General features: G+C 41.1%; 1 protein-coding gene across 1 annotated transcript; it reads left to right on the forward strand.

Moving 5' to 3' along the window:
• The first annotated feature begins 6 nt into the window (after positions 1-6).
• Positions 7-19447, forward strand: RGMB (repulsive guidance molecule family member b). The gene is made up of 3 exons (XM_008578267.1): positions 7-28; positions 5397-5905; positions 17914-19447. The coding sequence occupies exons 2-3, from the start codon at positions 5606-5608 to the stop codon at positions 18580-18582; spliced, it is 969 nt and encodes a 322-aa protein (XP_008576489.1). The 5' UTR covers positions 7-28; positions 5397-5605; the 3' UTR covers positions 18583-19447.
• The last annotated feature ends 5430 nt before the right edge of the window (positions 19448-24877 follow it).

A 24877-nucleotide genomic window follows, 5' to 3' on the forward strand; every position in this document is an offset into this window, starting at 1 on the left:
CTGCTCTGCCTCGGGCTGCTCCACGCAGGTACGACGCGCGCGCGCGAGGCGAGGCAGCCTCCAGCCGAGGGCTTTGTTCCCCTCGCAGCCCCGGGTCCCGAAGGCGCTTGTTGGGGCGGAAGGGCGGCGTGGAACGACGGGAAAGGCCTCCGAGCCTCTGACACTCACTTTAGCGGGGCTCGCGGCTGGAACTCACCCGCCGGCCGTGCTTTCCCCGCCTGCGGCTCGGACCGTTGATAAATCTCCCCTCCAACAGCCGCTTATCAAAGATTTAGCGGGCGGAGACTGCACGCCCGAGACGAATGTTCCGGATGCTTTATTGCTCTCTGCATTGGTGTTTACTGAAAGTCAGGCTCGGATCAGGTTTCCGCCGCCGCCGTCTCGGAAGGAGACGAGGAGCCTTGTGCGGCTTCTCTGGACTTGGGGGTGGCGGCGAGACGAGGGAATAGCACCAGATGGAAAGATTTTCACCCGAGTTGGAAAACCTGGGGGGTTAATCTCGAAGTAACTTAAACTATTTTGAAAGGGGGTTTCTTTCGTTTTTGCAAAAGCTGCTTTTAATTCGGCTTTAGGCTTCCCTGGAAGAACTTGTGTTTTGTGGCTAGCCGCGTGTTTTCGGGTCCCGAGAGGGGTTGCCAGATACCACGGTACCTTCTGGAGGTCGGCACTTCCCAGCAGAAGCGGCAGTGAGGAGTGTGCTGTTAGGGAAGGACGCCTGCACATGAGCCTGCTCGCATGGGACGGATACCTAGTTTTTCTTTTTAAAATGTTCCATTAAGATCTAAGATGCTCTTTACAAATAAGGAAACCACTTTTTAGGAGTTTGCCTAGACAAAGAATTTTTAATGCCAAAATTGAAAAGAGTTATCTTTTAGTTCGACAACAGCCAGCGCATTAGATAAGTTGCTTTTCCTTCCAGGCCTTTTTGTCCTGTATTTATCTGGCAGTCGTCACAACATCCTGATCTGGAGAATCCTGAACTTTAATGCCACCCAACTGTGTGTGGTAATTTTTATTTGTTTATTAGGTCATACCAGTCGTGGTAAAAATCAGGGAGGTCTTTTAAGTAATGGAAAAAAAAAATATGGCATTTAAGGAAACGACTTAATTTACTTTGTGTAACTCAGCGTCGTGATGTAACAGCTGCATTTTAAAACTGTCAGTTGGGAAAACAGACTGAAGTTTTAATAAATAGTGTAGTAGTGAGTTTTAGAATGATTAAGGCTTTAAGTTATTAACTATAGACCTTTAAAAACAATGTCAGTCCACTTGCAGTTATGTGGAAGGTTTTTCTACAGGTGTCAAAAGATATATTCAGGAGTGTTTTGCTAGAAATCTGTGTTCATAATGTCAAAATATACGTTTCATGAAATGGAAATTGAAGTGCTGGGTAGGACTCTGTCCCCCTTGGCTGCCTGGATATTGTTTCCCATAGTTGTCATAGGATCCTATGACAGGACTGGAACGTGGTCCTTGAAGATTTCTTTGCTAGCCTATGAAAAGCATAAGAAGTTGATTTAAAGGTTTAGAATATTAAGTTGCCTTAGTTCAAGAATTTGGAATATGAAGCTCCTCTCAGTATCTTAACATGTCCTCACTAAAATCACCATTCGATTGAACCCAAAGTGCTGTGGTGATTTTTGTGGGCAACTTGTTGGAGTAGAGCAATTAATCTGGTTATAGAAAAGAGGGCTCTTTTTGAGGGATCTCTTTGAAGAGTGGTGCTATTGAAGTGCAGGGGTTCTTTCTCAGAGCAGGGAGCCTAGCCAGTGTTCTTTGCAGATGGGCTACCATATGTTTTATGTCTGGATCCATATCATTTGCCTCAGCACCCCATATGGCTCTGCATTTCACTTAATTCAGCTTCAGCATATCTCATTTCTTTTATTGTAAACTGGTGATTGTGCTGCAAATTCACACGTGCAGTCCTGGTATTAAGGAAACTCTTGAATGGTGAGCCCTTTATGTGTGATTCATTAAAAAATGATGAAATGAAAGCTCTAGATCCACAAATCCTATAGCACTTTAAATAACTGATGTGAAAATACTGTCACACCAATCTGACCCCCAAACAGAGAAATCTGTAACTGCAGATGTTGAATTCTGCCCTTGGAAAATGTAGAGTACTATGGTTACTCTTTTTGGTTTTGTTGTTGTTGTTGTTGTTGTTGTTGTTGTTTGGTTTTTTCTTTTTTAAAGCAAAACTCTGCAGTTCCTGAATGGAGATCCAATACAAGAGTTACTTGCTTACACTTCGTGGTCTTTGTGGCTGCATCCTTGAGATTGTTTCTGCTCTTCATTGTCTTGGCATTTTGACAGGAAGCTCACTTTACCGCCTATAACAGGCAAAGTGTGTATTGTTGTTATAAATTCATGAAGCCTGGATATTTCTGGGTGTATGCTACACAGTCATACACAGGAACCTGTGATGGGGCTGAAAATGCAGACCCAATGTACTCTCTCTAGTTAGCCATCTTTCCTGCCATCAGTTCTGTAGCAAAATACTGTTAGAACCCTTATTCAAAGCAAAAGAACCCAAGGAGTTCTGTTTTCTGTGAGGTTTCTCAAAGCAATCAGGAGCTACCTGCTATGAAAAAAGGAAAGATGCGGGTGGGGAAGGAACCAAAAAAGGAGCTGGGGATTGAAATTCTGCTTCTCTTCCCTTCTGAACAGTTGCATCTGCATTTCAGTACTATTTTTACGGGAAAGATGCGGGTGGGGAAGGAACCAAAAAAGGAGCTGGGAATTGAAATTCTGCTTCTCTTCCCTTCTGAACAGTTGCATCTGCATTTCAGTACTATTTTTACTTCTGATATTTTATGACTATTTGAAATAATTATAAGTAAACGTATGCTCGGATAGATTTTATAGACCATAAAAAGAACAAATAGGCACTGCAAGTTTAGCGGAAAGTTCTTGTGCTGTCATTTATTTGTAGTCTAAGTACTGCTCATTACTGAGTGATCTTGGCCCTGTTCTTATTTTCTTGCTTTCTGCTTGCTTTGAATCTGATTTAAAAAGAAAAATAAAGCAGTAGTTACATAAGTCTTTTTTTTCAGCTGTCAAGTACTGTTTTTAGAGTCAGAAATTTAGGAGAGATGTGACCTGTGGTGGAAGGAGGAGATTTGAGGAAAGGCACCATGTCCTGGCTCCATATTAGCTGCATATATGATCTAGCCAGGACAAGACCTTTAATATCCCTTTGCCTTGGTTTTCCCATCTGTAAAATGGTTTTAATGCCTTTTGAGATTTTTGAGTTTGGGTTTGTTTTGGTTTTTTGAGATAAAATAGCTGAAAATAACTTGCTCTGCTTTGCAAAGAGGAATTCTGTAAATATCTGAGCTGCTTTTGTCAGCTTTGGACTGAACAAACAAAATAGGCCAAACACATAAAGATGTTTTTGTGTTTGGGGTTTTTTTCAAGTGTGATTTAGTAATTGCTATAAATCCATAGCTCCAAAATATTGAAATATTTTAATCTTATCTTATTTGAATTAAAGTGAATGGCAAATCTAGGCTATAGTATTTTTCCCTCTTTGGTCTTTGAAATTTTAAAATGGTGACAGAATTGTCTCCAGAGGTTGTCACCCTTTCCTCCCAACTAAAGCTGGAAACAGAGATTACAGGCTATTTAATTCAGATTTAAAAGCAGTTTACTACTGAAAATATTAAAATATCTTTTTAGGTTAATCTTAAGTCTTTTATCAGATGATGTCCTAAATCTTGATGTTATCGTGAAGTTTATTGTGCCAACATCTTGACATAGTTATATATTTAATAATAATTTACTGGCCCTGATTTTTCCCCCATCTAGAATACAATTTATAAGATATTTTATGTCTGGAAAAGGTCACAGAGTTTGTCTTAGAACAATCTCATTTCTCAGATAAGAACCTAAAATTTGAAGAGATTAAGAGACTTTCTCCATAGCTGAGAGACCTAAAAAGAATTTTAGGTAACACAAATATGTGTTACAGTTCATTTCTATAAAATTTGAGGTTGATGATAAAGTATTTCTCTTTTTAGTAAGTCTGTTATTCCTCACTTCATGGATCAGAATACAGTATTAAATTGATTGGAGCATACAACTGACCTAGTATTGGCAGTTCTTGTGTTTTTTGGTGCTTTGAGAGGTGTTATAAATTTTTGTTTGATAAGTTGGTGGCAAAAAACATCATTGAGAATTTTTTTTTTAATATATAGGGCAGTAATACATGAGTTTTCATTACTTCATTTTAGCTTTGTTTAAATCATTAAATTTTATTGTTTGTTTAAGGGGGGAAATAAGGTTTATATATACTCTAAGAATTCTGTGTTTTATAGTTCTCTAGTTCTGTTTCTGGGGGAAAAAAACACGATTGCAATCATCTGTTTTCTGCAGCATAATTTCAACCTGTAATCTGCTTGGGAACTGAGATCCTGGGGTGATGGAAGTGGATGTTAAAGAGAAAAGCAAATACATAGTTTTGTCAAATGAATCACTTTAATGTTTTTTGTTTTTTTTTTTTTCCTTTTTGTCTTTTTTTACTGACCGGTAACGGGATCGCAACCCTCCGTGTCGCGCCCATACCGGGGACCGGCAATGGGATCGCAACCCTCGGTGTTGCACCCGCACCGCGCTCAGCCAGTGAGTGGGAACCAGTCTCCACATGGGATCCGAACCCTCGGCGGGAGCGCCATCCCAAGCAGCGCACTCTCCAGTGTGCCACCAGGCCAGCCCCACTTTAATGTTTTTTGACAGAGCATTTATATTTTGTAGAAGCTAGAAAATTGTGTCAGTTGTACAGTTTATTGATAAACATGCCTCAGGAATGATAGGATATCTTAGTACCTGGATTTTTTTTCTTGATATTCTTACCCTGTAGCCAGAAAGGTAAATCAGGTAAAGAAAGGTGTTTTAACTAATCATACTATAATTTAGGATTTCCCCCTTCCTGAGGTGTAGAAGCTTTAATCATGGTTTTGTGCATAGTGCTGCTTTTACAGTACTTTCCGAAGCAAATTATGCAGTTTTCAAAATCAAAACAAAGTTTATGTCTTTGGCTTGGCCTTAGAGCAGAGGAATTTTTCTCAAAATCTATAAACAAATAGCAGAGTTGATAAAGTATTTTATTTACTATTACCTTGTAATTTTAACCTAAGAACACTATACTCACTGTACTTCACTCACAATGGCCCATGCTTTAAAGTGTTAAGTTAACTAACTGCATGCAGTTTTTCTCCCAGTGGCTTAATTTGAGACACAGGAGCACAATGCAACCCTATTTCTAAGGGCTTCTTAAAATAGGATTATATGAAATAGAACAAACAGTTCCCAGAGGAGAATGTCATTTTCTCATGTAGCTGAGGAAGTTAACAAGCATTGGCAAATGGTTGGTCTTATCTTCTTTCCCATAGGTGACTGCCAACAACCAGCCCAATGTCGAATCCAGAAATGTACTACAGACTTTGTGTCCCTGACTTCGCACCTGAACTCTGCCATTGACGGCTTTGACTCTGAGTTTTGCAAGGCCCTGCGTGCTTATGCTGGCTGCACCCAGCGAACTTCAAAAGCCTGCCGTGGCAACCTGGTCTACCATTCCGCTGTGTTGGGTATCAGTGACCTCATGAGCCAGAGGAACTGTTCCAAGGATGGACCCACATCCTCTACCAACCCTGAAGTGACCCATGACCCTTGTAACTATCACAGCCATGCAGGAGCCAGAGAACACAGGGAAAGGGACCAGAACCCTCCTAATTATCTTTTTTGTGGCTTATTCGGAGATCCTCACCTTAGAACTTTCAAGGATCACTTCCAAACGTGCAAAGTGGAAGGGGCCTGGCCACTCATAGATAATAATTATCTTTCGGTTCAAGTGACAAATGTGCCCGTGGTCCCTGGATCCAGTGCTACTGCTACAAATAAGGCAAGTATGCTTTCTTTTTTCTCTTCTTTCTACTCATAACTTTCAGATGTTTGATTCTTTGGGCAACTTTTGAAATGTGGTATAAAAGGCCAAGTTAAAAAGGAACCTTTCTGGGCCGGCCCGTGGCTCACTCGGGAGAGTGCGGTGCTGATAACACCAAGGCCCCGGGTTCGGATCCCATAAAGGGATGGCCGGTTCGCTCACTGGCTGAGCGTGGTGCTGACAACACCAAGTCAAGGGTTAAGATCCCCTTACCGGTCATCTTTTTAAAAAAAAAAAAAAAAGGAACCTTTCTTTGCTTCTTGGAAAGCAAGTAACAGAGTTGATAAAGGATTAAATAAGAATTATTTAGTAAGGAGTTTCTCACTGGAATGTAAAATGCAGGTCTAAATTTAAATAGGCAATGATATGAAGAATAAAAAGTAAACAGTGAAATTGAGTTCTCAGGGAAAGGCAGGCCTGTTCAATGAAAAAATGTGTCCTTTTTTTTGGTGATGTCTTTGAGTGCCTATGTGTGTGACTCTTCTTGAAGAAATCCATGTTCACATTTATCAGATGACTGAAGTGGGTGTTCTGAATAAAGAAAGCTGTGAGGCTTGAGGCAGTGACCCATCAGGAAACATATTTTATTGGAGATTTAGAAGCTATAGTAAAATGTGATGGCTCTAAGCCAGCTTCCCAATGGCAAACCCACAATGATACTTTAGTTACTAACCTCTTGGTGACCAAGGAAGTTAAGAATTAGATATTGCAGTGGTATAACCCCCATGTAATCTCAGGGCCTTAGGTTAACAGTTTATGTCAGAAGCTAGGGGAAAAGCTGACAAAATTAAGCTTACGCTACCTAGCCACCAGTGTCTGGTCCATGTTCATTTGTTTGTTTTGAAGAAACTAATACTGTACAGAGATCCTTGAAGCCAACTTCAAGGCACCAGTCAGTGTCTTAGTGCAAGTACATAGAAGGGAGCTATGAACTGGGTTTCTCTTTGCCAGTCAGTGCTCATTTAGTCATTAATAAAGTTAGAAAGGATTTTCCACTAATATAGTGTCCCAAGTTACCACCTTCTTCCCTGTTTTCCCCAACCACAAAGCCATACACACAGACCATCTCATCTTGCCTAATTTCCCGTATTTATTATCTCTGTTCATATGTTGGTTTAGACTAAAATATAATTGACAAGGATCAAGCTTTTGAAATACTTATGACTGGTCTTTTGGTTCCAGGACACCCTCCCTTCCCTCCAAACATGTGTGGCATATTTTTTTAAATGAATTTAAATTGTTTTACTTGGCATTTTTGGAGGGAATTTTACAGCACCTCAGGAGATATCTGGAGACACCCAGGGGTGTCACAAATCTAAGATTAGAAGTCATTGCTCTGAACAAAGAAGACTGTTAACACTGGTCCAGACATCTTAGGGCCACTCGAAAATGTATATACTTCAACTCCCAGAAAAAGCTGGAGCTTGCCTTTTGCCTTACCAAATTCTACATCTGAAAATAAACTTTTCTCTGGTTTTTATATGTATGCAAATAATTTTTCCTGTATATATCTCAGAATATGTATTTTCTATAAGTTATCTTATAAAATTATACAATTATGAAGTTATAAGGCAAACTGTGACCAAAAATCCATCATTGCTGAAGAGTCATAGGGCACATAAAACCTAGGAATAGTCTTTGGGTAACAGAGAATTCAGGAAGGCAATACATTGGGAATGAAAAAAATCATCTTGAATTGTACAAATAATTGAGGACTTGGAGGAGTAGCCTCAAACAAGACTTAAGAGATTAGTAAGTGCTAGGTACATGGGGATATATTGGTTCTTTTCACAGCCAAAGTTTTATTTTCCATGCCTTTTATCTAATCACATCACTTCTGTTTGTTATTCTGCCTTTCAAAATTCTATACATTTTACTGATTATAGTGAAAATATTTGGGGGACAACCAATAACCTTATGAGTACTAATACTGTATAAATTGATCCATTTACCCTGAAGTACATAAGATCATTCCATTTTAGTTGTTGAATCTATTATAATTTTTAGCAAATAAATAAATAAAAAGTACAACTTCGTTTTCTTCCTGAGTTTGGTAAGGATCAAAGGTTTTACCTGTTCCAAAGAAGAGCGGGGAAAAGTGGTCCTCTGATATAACTTCAGGTGGACAGTGAGAATGCGTGGTCTTTAATTGCACTATTGGAAGATATTTCCTCACATCTAGTGACCATGTTGTTCAGCAACAAATTACTGTGTTGCTTCATGACCTGGTGGACAGTGAGAATGCGTGGTCTTTAATTGCACTATTGGAAGGTATTTCCTCACATCTAGTGACCATGTTGTTCAGCAACAAATTACTGTGTTGCTTCATGACCTTTAATAGTTGGGTTCCCTGCCCCCTTCTTTTTGTAACTCTTTCCAAAGGCCCAGTAAGCATCTGGAAGATTATTCTTGAAGGTGTGTATCAATGCTGGTATGACCTGTGCTGCTGAAACAAGCAAAGGCCTAAAATCTTGCAGTACAATTTTCTTTACCCACCCAGGGCCAAAATAAAATCTAAATAAGATCTTAAGCATAAAAAAAAAATGGTGGTAATATAAGTACATTTTGCCTCATATTGTTTTTATTTTTAAGTTCCAAACAAGATCTGACTTTATTTACCTTGGGGTGTACCACAAGGCTTTCTAAAAAAGTCTTTTGAAAGGTTTTTTGTGGGTCAGTCCCAGCGCTGAGAACTTAAGCACATACATACAGTTAGTTATCAGGTAACCCTGCACTGTACATTGCAAATACTGAACCCTCCTTGTGTGGTCAAGCATTTTTAATGACCCACATGCTTAGTGTCACTAGATGTAAAGACTGATCACTGGTGGTGTAGAGGCTGGCTAGGTAGCTTTGATACTGAAATTTTTGTATTTAGAAACCCGTGGATTTCACTGCCATCGACACTGCGCTGAAGCACTAGACCCAGGGTATTTTGTTCAGGGAGGTCATTAAGACAGCTCAGCTCGTCCATCCTGGGCACCTGACTTCTTGAGCCAGCCATCTTCAAGCCTAAATTTGTGAGTGCTGTTTGCCCCTAAGTAACCACCTTTCCCTCATCACAAAAAGACAAAACAGGAAAAAGTCTAAACAACAGAATGGAAGAAAATGATGTCATCTGTACTCACAGAGCCATTTATTAGCTAAGCCTTTTCTATTTTCCACATGGCAGGTAGCAGGTTAAAGGCAGATAGGCCTGCAATGCTCAATGACGTTGCTCCATCTCCTCTCGTCTGCTGTTCTCTCCCCACCCCAGCCCTCTCCTCCCCTTCCCTGGGTAAAGTAGGGCTTGTTTTCCAGTTGGTCATGGTGTGCACAGGTATGCTTTCTCAGGCCTCTGTGATTTTGTTTATGCCCTCTGCCAGCCTTGTAGGCTCCCTCTCTTTGGAGCCGCAGCAGTTGGCCACCTTGCCAGGTAGGTGTGTTCCTGAAAGGGAAGCCAGGGCTGGTTTTTCATCTCTCCACCCGGGACTGCAGGGGTTTCTGGCACACCTGCATGCCTCGGCTGAGATCCACATCAGCTCTAGGCCATCTTCCCCACCTTTGGCTGTTAGAGGCAGCTGCAGGCATGCAAGCACTGGGGGACGGGGGAGGGACAGGCTTGGAACTTGCAGAGTTAGCCACACTGGAAAGAGAAGCAGTTTTTGTTTTCAGGATAGGCAGTAGCTCACACTCTGTAGGCTCCAGAGAGTACACATGTCAGTAGCTCTCCTGGGCCTCACACACTCAGGAGAAACCCCATCATGTGTTTGTGAGGATGCTGAACTTCTGTACTTTCTCTTCCACGTCCTCTTTGCCAACCTCTCAATCGCAACTCCTGTTAGTTCATTCTGTGTGTCTATGTATCTCTGCTTAAGTGGGCTCAATAAGGATGTGCCCTGATCACAGAAGGTGATTGGGGAGTAAATTATTTTATGAAAGGATTCTGCACTCTACAAGTATATTCCTAATAGCATATATTAAAATTGCCAATCTCAAGTGCATTTAAAATGATTCTTTCCCAAAATAAAAAGTAGGAGGGGAGCTTGAGGGGAACAAGTCCTGTTACAGATCTCATGCTACACATTTTTCTGTGCTTCATCCTTGAGTGAGTGAAGGAGGTTTATGTTATAGCAGTTTGCATTTGGGAAAGGAGTGTGGTCTTTGTGCTTGACCAAACCAGATGGCTGTTGGCCGGGTGAGTGGATACTGAGGCGCCTTGTATGTTTTCCCTGCTGCCATGGGCCACCAGCTCCCAGTAGTCCATGGGCAGCACTCAGTGCCTGTCCAAAGCATAGTAGAAGGCCCTGCCCATCGTATATATAGTGTATATATGTATCTTTTAAATTCCATAATTATCCCTAAATCTCAAATTCTGTAGCTACTTTCTTAGAAGTTCCTGAAAAACTTACACTGGTAGATGATTGGAGAGATGTAGACAGACTTAGTTTGGTTCATTCCTAGTTAGCATCTTCCTTAAACTGTATAACCCAAGATTTTCTGTTGTGATGAAACATTCCCTTGTAGGCTCTCCGAGAGCGTGAAGTGGGTCCACTCCTGCTTTCTGATACCCCTTAGCATGTGGTTGTTGATCCACAGCAGCAAGTGGGCGTGCAAACTAGTGTTCTGGGTCATTCTCTGTTGGTTATAAAATCAGAGCCAGACATGCCTGCACTGCAAAGGCTTTCAGCTATCATTTTAAGTATATCTCTGGATCAAGGTTTGGAAATCTGTCCTCTCTTCACTCCAGGCCTAGTACATTTTTTTTGTAGCCAAGTTTTTGCAGCCAATTAGTTTTTAGTATCTTTCTGGAGGCCACGTGAGTTACACAGTGATAGTCATTCCTATTTTTATGGACTAAGTAACATGCTCCTCCCTTCAGCAGGTTTATATTTTGGATATATGCACACTTTTCTTGCATGCAGTGTTGTTATAGAGGGACTCGCATTTTCTTTGGGAACATAGAGCATAAACTGTTTTGCAGATACATTGTAACTAATACTTAATATCTGAGGTTGCTCTTTATTTTTATTATGATTATATATGTTATACAGATAATTCTCGCCATCCCTTTGAGATTTGTTCCTTATAGTGATACTCATTAGCTTACAAACATGCTAAAAAGTTATGACTGGTTGAGGCATATTAGGAACAGGTGGGAAAGCAGTTATGGCTCTCTGCTCAGTATAATCATTTTTTTGATAAAATGTGTGATTAATTTGGTGCTGCATTCTCAACACTCAGTACGAGGGTACTTTAAAAGTTCATGGAAAGATTCGTGTTATCTTTTAATTCTATTTTTCCACAAACTTTTCGAAGTATGCTTATATTATAGGAGATACGGAGGTAAACGCAGCCCCCACCTCAGTCTAAGCACATAACTATCATTTGAAGCAGTTGGTGGGAAAGTGTGGGGTTTGTGTGTAAACCAACCTGTTTTCAGGGTTTCTTTGTAAAACATTGGTGAACCATATTCAGAAGCTAGTTCCAAGTGATGTTACTAGTTTCTAGTTATGTTGACACCAGTGTCCAGAAGGGCCAGGAATGTAGGCCAGAGACCAGCTGCTGTTGAGGCCTGTCCCATGCTCACCCAGGGCACACCACTCCCTGCTTTGGTTGCTTTCACAAGTCACTGTTTTTACTCTTGGGGTGTGGCACTATCTCCCTCTCCCCCTCCTGTAGTCAGTACCTGCATGTGTATTTCTTCACCCACATACAACCTAGCAGGGTCTAGATCTCTAGCTCCCATTTCCGAAAGGTTGCTGATCTTTGATTTAATATGAAAACCTTTCTAGAATTTGACTATCACAGTCACCAGTTCATTAGTTCATTTTTCAGGGTCCCATCTCATCTTTTAAAACTTTCTTGAAAGCTTGCGTTAGTTATTCTTACCCTCCCTGAATTTATTTCCTGTAGAAACAATATTGAAACATTAAAAAAAAAAGTTTTAGAAGAGCAAAAATAAGCTATAATTCCTAGTGGCAGTGTTCTTATTTGTCCTTTTCTATTTCCTGCATAGCCCTTGTTTGTACTGGATTATAAGGTCTTAGGCCCAGGAACTACTCAACTTTGCTTCATATAGTTTCAGTCAATTGCCTGGAGGTGAAAGGATTTCCAAGTGCATGTGGGGAAAGAAAGCAGAGAGAGAAGTCATTAGCTGTATCATGAACCTGTAAGTGTGAAAGATCATTTCGTAAGGTGAATGGGCCTACCTACATTGGTTTTTCTTTATGCTGTACTTTTCAAACAAGGTACATCTTTATGTTGTCTGTATGCATTTAAATACTCAGGGTAATGAGTCTTTCACCATTTTTCAAATCTCTCTGCTACTCCCTGTGTCCCAGATGTATTTTAGGAGGAGGAGGAGACCTTCAAAATACCCCATTTGTAAGTGAAACTAACCCAACGCCTGTCCAAGCCAGGCATGATTCCGTGAGGGTGCTGTAGGCCTCTGCCGCTTTAAAACAAATCCACACTCCGTAGTTTAAACCAGAGGCTCGAGGCCAAGTCTGATACACAGCTGAGAGTCAGAACTTGTTTTTCTGTCACATTTCCAAATGTTTCTCTCTGCCCTGTTAAATTTTCTTTGAGTCAACATTTTGAGGGGTAGGGGTGAGAAAGAAACACTGGATGGTTGGTACTTTTTTTGTTGGCTTCAGTTAATGCTAACCAAACAGTTTCTGCCTGTGCGGAATGTGGCATGTAGAAAGAGTTACCTACAGTGTTGAACAATGAAAACTGCTACCTTACCCATTCTGTATTCGTTTGTTTTGACTGCAGTAGAACTTGCTCTTCCACTGCTTTGAATTTTGTGTTCTCGTGGGTGGGGAAACTTAAGGACTTTCAGACTGCTCAACTTGTCAGTAAATGATAACTAACAAGAATAGCTAATACACATCTAAGATACATCTTTTATCCAGACAGCCTTGCAGTGAAAGCACAATGCTGTTGGGTCTAGAAAGAACTTCAGGTGAAACTGGTTCTGTGGAGAGAGGAGTTCTCTATGCTCCAGTTACTTGGTTACTTTAAGAGTTGGAGCCAAAAGAATGTTTGGCTAATTCTGGTGGGGTTCTTTCATGTTGGAACATAGTATATATACTGTGGACAGAATTGATGTGACAGCATTTACACACTAACTTCTCATCTGCTCTGCATGTGCTCCTGAAATGGGAGGGTTTTAATCTTTCCATTAAAGGTGTGTGTGTGCGTGCATATATGTACATGCTTGCACATACGTGGTGTTGATGTCGCTCCCTTTCCCTGCCCAAGGAAAAATGCAGACAGAAAGATGTTGTTTTGTAGCATCCAGTTAACTGATTTATTGAAGTATATGGTCACTGTCTCTCACCACTTTGCTCCTGAGTTCTCAAGGACCTTTTCTTTTCCTTTCTTTTCAAGCCCTGGGGACGTAAAATGAAACCTAAAAGTGACAGAGTAATAGTGTATTGTAAAAACCTTCAAGCCCTTTTACATTTTTGCTCATCTCCCAAAGCTGAACAATGATTAGAGGCTGTGATTTCCTAATCCCCATCAGTCTGGGAAACAGCTGTGCTGAACCTAGGCCCAGAGCATTTGTCCATGGTGCCACCAGGGCCTGGGGATCTGTGGCCCTGCCTGTCCCCTACCCAGATCAGGAGGGGGGGTGCCTGAAGGCAAGACATGCTAAGGCAGATTCCAGGGGACAGACTTACAGCCTCCGGCCCTGGCTCTCACCTTTCCAAATATTTTTAGCCTCTGGTTGAAGCACAGTGGCAGCCTAGGCCTGTAATACTGTCCACACATGTCTGACTTCACATCTAGAAGCATAGTGCATTCCCACGTTTTCTGGCCTCCTCACCCTTGCAGAGTCTGCACACAACAGGCAGGCTGAGGGAGAGAAGTTCTCTTGGGAGTTTTCAGAGTGGTTAAAACTTACAGGCCTAGAGGCCTTTCCTCCTCATGTTCAGCATAGCGTTGCTCTTGCTCTGGTCTATACCAGGAAGCTGGCCAATTTCCCTGTCTCTGAGCCTATTTATGCTTCCAGTTTTCCTAGTTTTAAATGTGCAGAAACTACTCTTTGGAAATCAGCATTTTTGTGCCTGTCCTTTTTTTTTTTTTTTAAAGATGACCAGTAAGGGGATCTTAACCCTTGACTTGGTGTTGTCAGCACCACGCTCAGCCAGTGAGCGAACCGGCCATCCCTATGTGGGATCCGAACCCGGGGCCTTGGTGTTATCAGCACCACACTCTCCCGAGTATTCCCACGTTTTCTGGCCTCCTCACCCTTGCAGAGTCTGCACACAACAGGCAGGCTGAGGGAGAGAAGTTCTCTTGGGAGTTTTCAGAGTGGTTAAAACTTACAGGCCTAGAGGCCTTTCCTCCTCATGTTCAGCATAGCGTTGCTCTTGCTCTGGTCTATACCAGGAAGCTGGCCAATTTCCCTGTCTCTGAGCCTATTTATGCTTCCAGTTTTCCTAGTTTTAAATGTGCAGAAACTACTCTTTGGAAATCAGCATTTTTGTACCTGTCCTTTTTTTTTTTTTTTTTTAAAGATGACCAGTAAGGGGATCTTAACCCTTGACTTGGTGTTGTCAGCACCACGCTCAGCCAGCGAGCTAACTGGCCATCCCTATATGGGATCCAAACCCGGGGCCTTGGTGATCTCAACACCGCACTCTCCCGAGTGAGCCACGGGCCGGCCCTGTGCCTGTCCTTTTTATGGGTCGACACTGAGCCAGCTTCCTTTCACTCTTGTGTGCTCTTTCCAGCCACTGAACTTGATGCTTCTTCTCTGGACCACCCTAGCAGCCTTCAGCTGTGGGTGTCCTTCCCCTCTGGTTTGGTTTCTTCTTTCTCCATCTGCTGCCAAGTAACCCTCCAGCAGCCAAGGCAGCCCCTGTTCCTGCATGTATTTATCACCTAGGGCAACACTGAAGAATAACTCCAATCCATTCCATTTCATTGGATGTTGTAAGTGCTCCTGGAACAGAGCTTGTGTGGAAAGAGACTGGAGAGTAGAGAAACCTATTTTGATACCTCTTGAAGGTAGTAGATTTCTTACAGTCTCATGCAAGCCCTAAAAGGAGTGTAGGGTGTAAAATTTTTAATCTGCTGCTGACCTCATAAACACATGTACTCTTACTGTTAGTATCTTTTTCTAGTCCAATAAAATTATTTAACAAAATGTACTTTTAGTGTAAAATTTTTAATCTGCTGCTGACCTCATAAACACATTGTACTCTTACTGTTAGTATCTTTTTCTAGTCCAATAAAATTATTTAACAAAATGTACTTTTGTGGGTAGTAAGTACAACTTCCTGTAGGTAAGATATTTGATACATAGGCTGAATAGTGATTTTAAAATACATTTCAGTTCATTGAGTTCACAGCTTCCTAACAAATTTCCCCTCATTTTTTTTGGAAAATTATCAATGACATCAAATATTTCCCAGCTCAACACTTTTCCTTAAATGTGGTACATATAAAAATGCTCCTGAGTTTTGCATGAAATTGTTCAGACAGAAAGTTATTCTAAGTGAATATGCTTTTATTTTCTGCTCCAATAAAAGGGGAAAGACACAGAGTTCTCCCCGTTTTATGTAACCAAAGGACAGTTGCCTTCTTACCTGGGTTTGGATGGAATAGCTCTGCCCTGGCTGAGATCTACACTTCTGGATTACCCTGGTAGGTAGGGAAGGAAGACACTGAAGGATAGAAGGTGTGTTCAAAGCGTTTACTTCCTTTGTCTATGTCTAACTTCTCAACATTTAGAAAACATTGAACCTTAAAAGTAAAATTTGGGTATTTCAGGGATGGAGATAAAGCATGTGTATTTTTTTTCTTCTTTGAAGTATCTGCTCTTGTGGGAATGGTTTCTTTTTTGCTCTGGAAGGCTGATGTTGAAGCTGTGTGCCACTTGCATGTGTAAGAGAAAAAGGGGCTGTGAGCACAATATTCTTTCATTCTTCCTTGGAGTCTACTGTTTTTTGAACCGATAATTGCACCCAGAGGTTATGAGGAAGTAGCCATATCAGCTAAATAGGAAATAAAATTTGTTTTAACTTACTTTGATACAAGCAGAATTTTAACCAGGTAATATCAAAATTGTGTTTCTGTGGTTCTTGATAATTTCTGTTGACTACCTTAATTTAGTTTCGTTTACTGACCCATCTTAAGCCAAGAGATCATAGCTCCTTCATCTAAATAAAAGTCCAGTTCTGGTATTTGAAGACTCCAGAAAGGACCTATGCTTGCAGCGCAAAGTGACTTGATTAAACAACAGTAAATGTTTCTTCCAAAATACATAATGCACGGGTAGTTAAGTATACAGGCTTTGGGGAATTCTGCTCTTTTAAAACCTGTGTGCAGCACTTTGCAAGGCTTTCATGCCTTGGGAAGATATCTTTATCTCTTGGCGAGGCAGTGCCTGGATTTTCCTCTATGTCGGCTATTTCATTTTCATTTAATGTGTTTTCTTTTTTTTTCCCCCCCTGGGGGAAAAGAGAGAAGGCAGGTGCCTCTTAGTTTTGATATTTCACAGCAAATGTTCTTAAGGTCTTGTTGCCATTCACATGTGGGAAGGTTGATTTGTAGCTGCTTTTTCTTCCTAACAGACTTTGTGTGGGTGGTAAAGATCTCAGAGTGAAACATTAAAAATGAATGAAGAGAACTTGAGTAGTTTGTCTAAGGTGGAGTTGAGAGGGACGGGGTGGGGGAGGTTTAACAAAAGGCATTGATGTTTTAAATGCACAGAAATGCCATCCATCAATAATACATGGTGCGGCATAGAACAGATGTGCCAAATTGAGTTATGACAGTGTATGGATCAGTTCATAGGGGGAAAGTAAGCAGCTTACCTGGTGTTTTTAAATTTAGTGTGAGAGCTTTCAAATGCAATTTTAAATATTGTTTTTTTATGCTCTGATAGCTGTTAGTTGGAAATATAAAAAGGTTGGAATTTCCAAAATTCCAATGAAATTTTGAATGTTTTTAAAGTAAGAATTAAGAATAAGTAAGTTTTGGGCCGGCCCGGTGGCGCACTGGATAGTGTGCTGCTTGGGAAGCGCGGCGGCGCTCCCGCCCGAGGGTTCGGATCCCACATACAGACCGGTTCCCGCTCACTGGCTGAGCGAGGCGCGGGAGCAACACCGAGGTTTGCAATCCCGTTGCCGGTCCCCGGTCCGGTATGGGGGCAACACTGAGGGTTGCGATCCGTTGCCGGACACGGAAATTCTGAGGAGAAAGGCAATCTGAAAATGAATTTCTTGCCCTGCACGTCTGAGAGCTTGCTTTTTAAGAACTCGTGTTGTAATTGTTATGAGGAATGAAATTGCATTACAAAACATAAATCATGTGAAACTATTACCTTGTATTTTCTACATTCACATTGATTCTATCTCTAGGTACCTGTTAAGTACATACCTAAACTTTTGGGGGGGCAGAGGGGAGCAGCTGGCTGGTATGGGGGCTGTTGCTGGGGCGCCCCCTCCTCAACTCTTTGCTGCGTCTCTCACTATCTATATTAACTTTGCGGTGGTGAGTCATGGGATATGGTTTTATAGTCCAATGAAGAATCTTTTTAGAAAGCAAAGTTCTGGTAGATATATTGTTAATTATGCCCTTTTAAGTTTCTGTATAACTTCAAAAGGAACTTTTTTCCCCCAGAGAACTGTACCATGGCTCATCCATTTTTAGAAGGAGACAAGATATAAATTATCAATAAAAATTGCCTGTATCCCAATAGCAACTCTGTTCTGTTTTAGGAAAGTAAAAGTTTTTTCTTGATGCACATTCCCTGGATTTGAGCTAGATTTTAATTCTAAATATGTGGGACTTTTTTATTTTCCCTAGAAGTGACACCATTCCTTTGTGAGGCAAGAGCACGTGGGCTGAGTGTGGAGATTCTGTCTTAAGCAATTCAGTTCCAAATGGGGGGATCTCTGGCTGCAGAAGGTTGCACCATTCTTCTTCTCTCCCAACATGCTAAACTGCATATATTCCTTCCACAGATCACTATCATCTTCAAAGCCCACCATGAGTGTACAGATCAGAAAGTCTACCAAGCTGTGACGGACGACCTGCCAGCTGCCTTTGTGGATGGCACTACCAGCGGCGGGGACGGTGATGCCAAGAGCCTACGTATTGTGGAGAGGGAGAGTGGCCGCTATGTGGAGATGCACGCCCGCTACATAGGGACCACGGTGTTTGTGCGGCAGCTGGGTCGCTACCTGACCCTTGCCATCCGTATGCCCGAGGACCTGGCCATGTCCTATGAGGAAAGCCAGGACCTGCAGCTGTGCGTGAATGGCTGCCCCCTGAGCGAACGCATCGATGATGGGCAAGGCCAAGTGTCTGCCATCCTGGGGCACAGCCTGCCTCGCACCTCCTTGGGTCAGCCCTGGCCTGGCTACACACTGGAGACTGCCAGCACCCAATGCCATGAGAAGATGCCAGTGAAGGACATCTATTTCCAGTCTTGTGTCTTTGACCTGCTCACCACTGGTGATGCCAACTTTACTGCCGCAGCCCACAGTGCCTTGGAGGACATGGAGGCGCTGCACCCGAGGAAGGAACGCTGGCACATTTTCCCAAGCAGTGGCAATGGGACTCCCCACCCAGGCAGCAGTTGGTCTGTCAATCTAGGACTCACATGCTTGTTTCTTCTTGTGTTTTTGTAGGGGTTGTCTTTTGTTTTTGTTTGTTTGTTTTGGGTTTGGTTTTGTTTTTGTCTATAACAAAATTTTAAAATATATATTGTCATAATATATTGAGTAAAAGAGTATATATGTATATACCATGTATATGACAGGATGTTTGTCCTGGGACACCCACCAGATTGTACATATTGTGTTTGGCTGTTTTCACATATGTTGGATGTAGTGTTCTTTGATTGTATCGATTTTGTTTTGCAGTTTCGTGAAATGTTTTATAATGTCCCTGCCTGGGGACCTGTTAGCACTTTATTTTTATATATTAAATATTTATGTGTGTACCTGGTTAATATGTATAGTACATATACACAGACACCATACACAGCATTTCCTTTGAAAGTGACCGGTTATTTGTAACTATTCTTGGCTGTTCCCACCTGCTCTTTCTCATTGCTACTGATTTGCCGTGGCGTGCGGTTTTCACTTGCCACCTCCTGGTGGAGCTGCCTCATTTTTTTAATTATGTCCTTGCTCCTCCTTCTCCCCTCACTGACTTTGAAAAGATAGTTGACTCCCTGCTTTCAGGTGCTTTTGGCTCTGTGGAACATTGACCTTAAACAGCCTTCTTTCTCTCTAACTGCTGTCACTTTTTCAGAAGATGGGAGGAATATTACTACAATTCTTAACTGCTCTCCATTCTCATCGTTATATTTGAGCACATACAGTGTATATGAAACTGCTGGTTTTGTAGGTCAAAACCAGTTTCAAAGGTAAATATCAGGCATCTTGATAGACGCCAGTAGCTTACAGACCTCATCCCACGTCTGTTTAAATTGTAGTTTTCCCCTCTTTTTAACTCTATTCTGCATTAAACAAAACATGAAGCCATAAACTTAGTAATCATGCCCTGCTCTTTGTTCCCCTAATTTGTACATGCCCATGTTTTTAACTTTCTCTTCCTTGACTATTTGGGCCCAGAAATACGTCGCTCCGTCTCTACTCCCAGTAAGCCCTCCCCAACCTCACCTTATGAATCCAAGGACTGGGGTTTGTTAGATTCTTTCTCTAATATAGAAGTGCAGATCCCGTCACAAAGTTTTCCATTCTTCCTTGCCCGGGACTCCATGGTCTTCCTCACAGTCTTTGACATGACTGTATGCATAATGTGACAGAGTAGGGTGTCAATGACAAAAGCTTCCTTGGTCTGACTGTGAAGCTTACTCTGGGTGATTCTTTCTCTAATATAGAAGTGCAGATCCCGTCACAAAGTTTTCCATTCTTCCTTGCCTGGGACTCCATGGTCTTCCTCACAGTCTTTGACATGTCTGTATGCATAATGGGACAGAGTAGGGTGTCAATGACAAAAGCTTCCTTGGTCTGACTGTGAAGCTTACTCTGGGTGCTGGTTAATTCAGACATATTCGTTAACTAAGTTTTGTGCTCCCCAAGTAGTCTCTTTTTTTAATCAGATACTCCCTCTCTTAACACCTGTAGTTGAATATCATTTAATTAGTTGCCCATGTAACTTGGTGAAATCCCTTTAGCGTAGAGTCCTTTCCTTGCCTTTTCCATTTCATTGTTGGCACCTCTTTGCAAACAGAAAAGAACAAAAAGCCAGGAACAGTAACTGAGAAAGTTAACTGCAGGATAGGTAAGTCTATATTGTTACATATAAATGTAAATGTTTGGTTCCAAGTAGTGATACAGTTTGTACTTTAATAATTCAAGTTTACATAAACACAAACAAAAGATAAACTAAATGCTGTAGTAACTTAGGCCAAGATTATGCTTAGTATTAATTGGCCAGGTAATTTCTTTTGCCATGTCCTATTGATCAGTGGCACTGCCTGAGGCCCAGCTGCAGAGGATGTCATTTTGTGAAGTTCCATCTTTTAGTGAACTGATACATCATCCAGTCATAGGATGGAGTGGTGAGTTCACCCAGAGGTGGCAAACCTCTCCATCTTCTGGTATATGAGAGAATAATCTTGGATATTATGGGAAAGTAATGAAGGTACCCTCCTTAAAGATTCAACTCCAGAAAGTAGGAACCTAAACTTGTCATCCTTTTAAAGAAGCTGGACTAGGTACCTACCTACCCTCAGCTCTGAACTGCAGCTGCTTATGTTCACCTATGAAGCCATGTACCAAGTTCAGAAGCTATCGTTCGCTAGTGATTTTGTTTCGTAATTGAGTAGAATGAGGAAGGAAAAATACTGAGGATACTGTTAACCACTATCTTTGTGCAAATAGTAGAATAATGAAGTAAAAGCAATAGAAATTTCTACAATATCTGGGCTTAGAGCGCATATGATTAATATACCTTTGTCCTTTTCAGGAAAAATGAAACAACCGCCTCTACTAATAGGAAAGAAAATTGGGTTTTGCCATGTCATTTAGCTGGAAAGGATGCTAAAATCATCCTGCGTTGCTAGTATTAGAACCAGTGTATTTAGCTATTCTCCCTTTATTATCGGTGTCCCTGTCCCTACAGATAACTTTCAGAAATACAAATACTTCTCTAGATAAGGGCCAGGTTTATTTTCTCCTGTTTTTCTTGGATTTCTAGAGAAAATGCTGCTTGCACATGTTAGTTCCTGAAATCCTTTTATCCAAAAGAGTATTGGGTTATACCAACATGTGGATAGGCTATATCTGTTCAGAGGTCTCCTGGGAGAGGTTAAAACTTAGGGGAAAACACTGGTTTTCACAGATGCTCCACATGGCTGTCTTTAAGACTCAATTTTTTTTTTTTGGTCCTCTTTGTTATGCTTGGAAACCCCCCCTGTGTGTCGAGTCTTTGCAAAGAAACCTTTAGATGTGGTTCATAGGTATATGAATACATATCTGTGTAAAACAGTGAGTGTGCAGTGTGTAAATACTTTAAATTATTATGCTAGAAAAATAAAGTTACGTACCATGCTGTGGAATGTTTGTTCTGTGATTATAGTGACACCTGCTGGCAGAACTGAGAAACAGCTGCAGAAGAAGGTGGGGGAGAGGTTGGGTTTTATTCTTTTCCAAACCACCTGCCCACAAGCACTTATTTTCTAAACTAGTACTGCAGTTTTTCCTTTTTAAATTTTAAGGAGTTACAGGAAAACCAGTATCTGTGAGACTGATCCACTGTTACTGTCCCAAAGGTCTGTCTTCAGTTATCGTTTTGGTCCCTCAAAGACAAGCAACCTGTACTCTGGTTCTTTTTAAGGCAGCGTGGGCTACAACAGCTTACTCTCGGTGGGTAGGATATTGGGGGCAAGATTTTCTGGCTTTGAAAACATTTGCAAATCCTTACTTCTTGAGTGTTCTAAAAAGAGGCATCACAAGATCACAAGTTGGTCTTTGTTCAAGAAACATGCCAAAGGGCAGGAAAGTTTGGAAAAGAATAAAACCCAAACTAAAGGCACAGGAAAGCACTGTTGCTTTTACTAGGTAGAATACTAAATGGACCAAGTACCAAACTCTGACTGGGGGAAAACATACACGTCATCATTTCTTAAATAGAAAGCTTAACAATTGCACTTAGTGTTTACCTGTAGCAGTTCAGAGCAAATAAGGAAAATCATGTCAGCTGAACCACACGAAATAGGATGACAGTGATATAATCACTGAGTACCTAGTGCATATATCTGCATTGAATGAACACAAATAATCTAGCACAGTGAAGTCTACTTAAGTCAAAAATAATTCTTCAACCTACTCTTAATACCCAGACCTCCAGCTTTTCAGGGACTAAAAGTTGAACAACTCCAAAAACTGAAAGGAGAGATCTTCATTTTCTTAAACAGCAAATCCTGTTATCTGATCTATTTATTACTTGTAGCCATGGCAGGCATCGGCAGCATTCTATTGTCTGCAATCAGCCAGATAACACAATCTTAGATTGCTACTGTTCTGACTGAGCAAAGACACCTTGCTGCAGATTTTCCCCATTCCTATAAATAAATATCTATTTGTATGTGAACCAAGGAACATCTCCCTCAACCACAGAGAATGTCGTCAAGACACTCAAGAGGAAGCAGTTTGCAGTTCTTTATTATTTTATTGCCCAACTCACCGTATTGTTCCTGCTTCCATCCCTTTTCTGTAAAGTCTTCCAAATGGACAAGTCATATTCACACCAGTTTTACCATTTATATGGTATTCTCCTTTGAATTTACTGCTCCTCCCCCCACCGACTCTGCCCCAAGTACCTCTAGTAAGCAACATGTTTGCCACTGACAACTGAGTAATAGAAAAATATACTGTTCTTTGTACCCAAAATGTGGTGTCATGTTTCCCTGCCATTACGGTTTGTGCTTGGGAGTGGTGATGTCTTTGTGTGTCATTTCCCTTGTGAGCAGCATGCAAATTTACAAGGAGACTGGGGTATCCAGGGACCAGGGCAATACACTAACATTCCAGGATGTACACCCTCAGCCTCGTTAGAATAATGTTTAGACCAATTGAGCAAAGTAGCCCTGTCAACCAGGATATACTGTAGTAGGGCAATCAAACTCCAGCTGGAAGAAAGCAACAGGGCAATGTTTTCTAGTTGAGAGTTATTCATGGGAGATTTTCTATAACCCATTTTTTTTTCAATAATTAAAACTCCAACTCTGGAAGAAAAAAATAAATAAGCATTCTGCTATCAGGTCGAATATACAATATCAAGCCACAGATGAATTAACAAAGTAGGAATTGTACCTGCCATAAATGACATTAAAAAAAAAGAGGATTTTCTCAATCAATAATGTAACACTGCCAAGGGACATGGTGCAATTTGACAACACAAAGAACTTCCAAAGCTGCCTAACAAGAAGCAGTAACATAGGATTCACTGAAGGGGGAGGAAGAGTGAGATGATAAATTTATTTTCTAGTGAGACCTTATGAGCTGCTAAGTAGCAATGTCATTAATGCACTATTGGTCATCAGCACAGTGAGGACAGCAGGTAGAGCTATTGATTGTCTCACTGTAAGTACAAGGGAAGGATTCTGGGCCTGAGTCACCTCATGAATGTTCATCGTCCATGGGAAGGAAAAGAGAACAGTAAACTAACTTGGGACAGCACAAAATATAAGATCCTCAGCATCGTATCAAATTGGAAATTTGGGTGACATTTGGAACCTGGGAAAGAGGTGAAAGTTTTTCTGCGGAGCTGGGAGGGAGAATAGAGGCAAGACAGGAAGAGCTCACAGATCAAAACAACAAGTAAGGAATTATTAAGGGTTCATTTCTGTGTAGATATTTATTTTATATATTCTACCCTGTGGGAGGCAGTATACCATAGTGGTCAAGATATGGATTGTGCAATAGCAAGCACAGTTCTGTGTTTAAATCCACCTGCTTTACTAGTGCAACCCAGACATGCCAAGCTATACCTGGGCTTTAGTTTCCTCATCTTTACAATGAAAATGCTAATGGAATGTCACACCTCAAACATTCATTATGAACTCTATATTAGATTATAGTGTTATATAAAGTCAAAATTTTTATGAGTTATAAAATAGAATATCCCTGTTCTTAGGAAGTACACACTGAAACATTTGGGGATAAAAAATCATGATGTCTGCAAATTATTCCCTAATAGTTCGGCAAAAATAGTAACATCTGTGTGTATGTATGTATATATAACTAGATAGATAGCCCTAATGGGGCAGAAATTTAATAATTAATTTAGGTGAAACATACACAAAAGTTTATTGTATTATTTTTGCAAGTTTTCTGCAAATTAGAAACATTTTCCAAAAAACAGTTAAAAATAAAACTAAGAATAATCCTCAGCCCTGATGCCAGCCATCGTGGTCCAGGCCTGGCAACTTCTCTGCTGCTCCCCCTTCTCCCCACTCCAATCACACCTGCCTCCCAGCTGTGCTTTGCTCAGGCAGGTGTGGCTCTGCCTCAGGACTTATCCCTTCTCCCATATCTCTCTCAAATATTTATAGGTATAAAGCCTTTTACTTTCTTCAGGCTCTGAAAGGCCCATCATGACCACCCTATCTAAAATGATAATTACTCCCTCATTTTCTACCCCCAAATCCTGCTTCCCCCCCCCCACTATCTTACTACTGTCCTTGTTTATGTGCTTATTGTCTGTCTCCTTCACTAGGATGTAAACTCCATGAGGGCAGAGATTCTTTTTTCTATTTATTGTTTTGGTCCTAGAGAAGACAGTGGTGCCCACTATGTATAAATAGAGTATTTAGGAAGGAAGGAAGGAAAGAAGGAAAAAACGAAGGAAAGGAGAGAGGGAGGAAGGGACTCGATTTGGTAATGCCTCAATAGTAGAACTAGGACTGAAACTAGAAGAAACAAAGAATGGAGGAGTCAAGAATAAGGT

Source organism: Galeopterus variegatus, unplaced genomic scaffold, assembly GCF_000696425.1.
Source record: "Galeopterus variegatus unplaced genomic scaffold, G_variegatus-3.0.2 Scaffold1654, whole genome shotgun sequence".
NCBI lineage: Eukaryota > Metazoa > Chordata > Mammalia > Dermoptera > Cynocephalidae > Galeopterus > Galeopterus variegatus.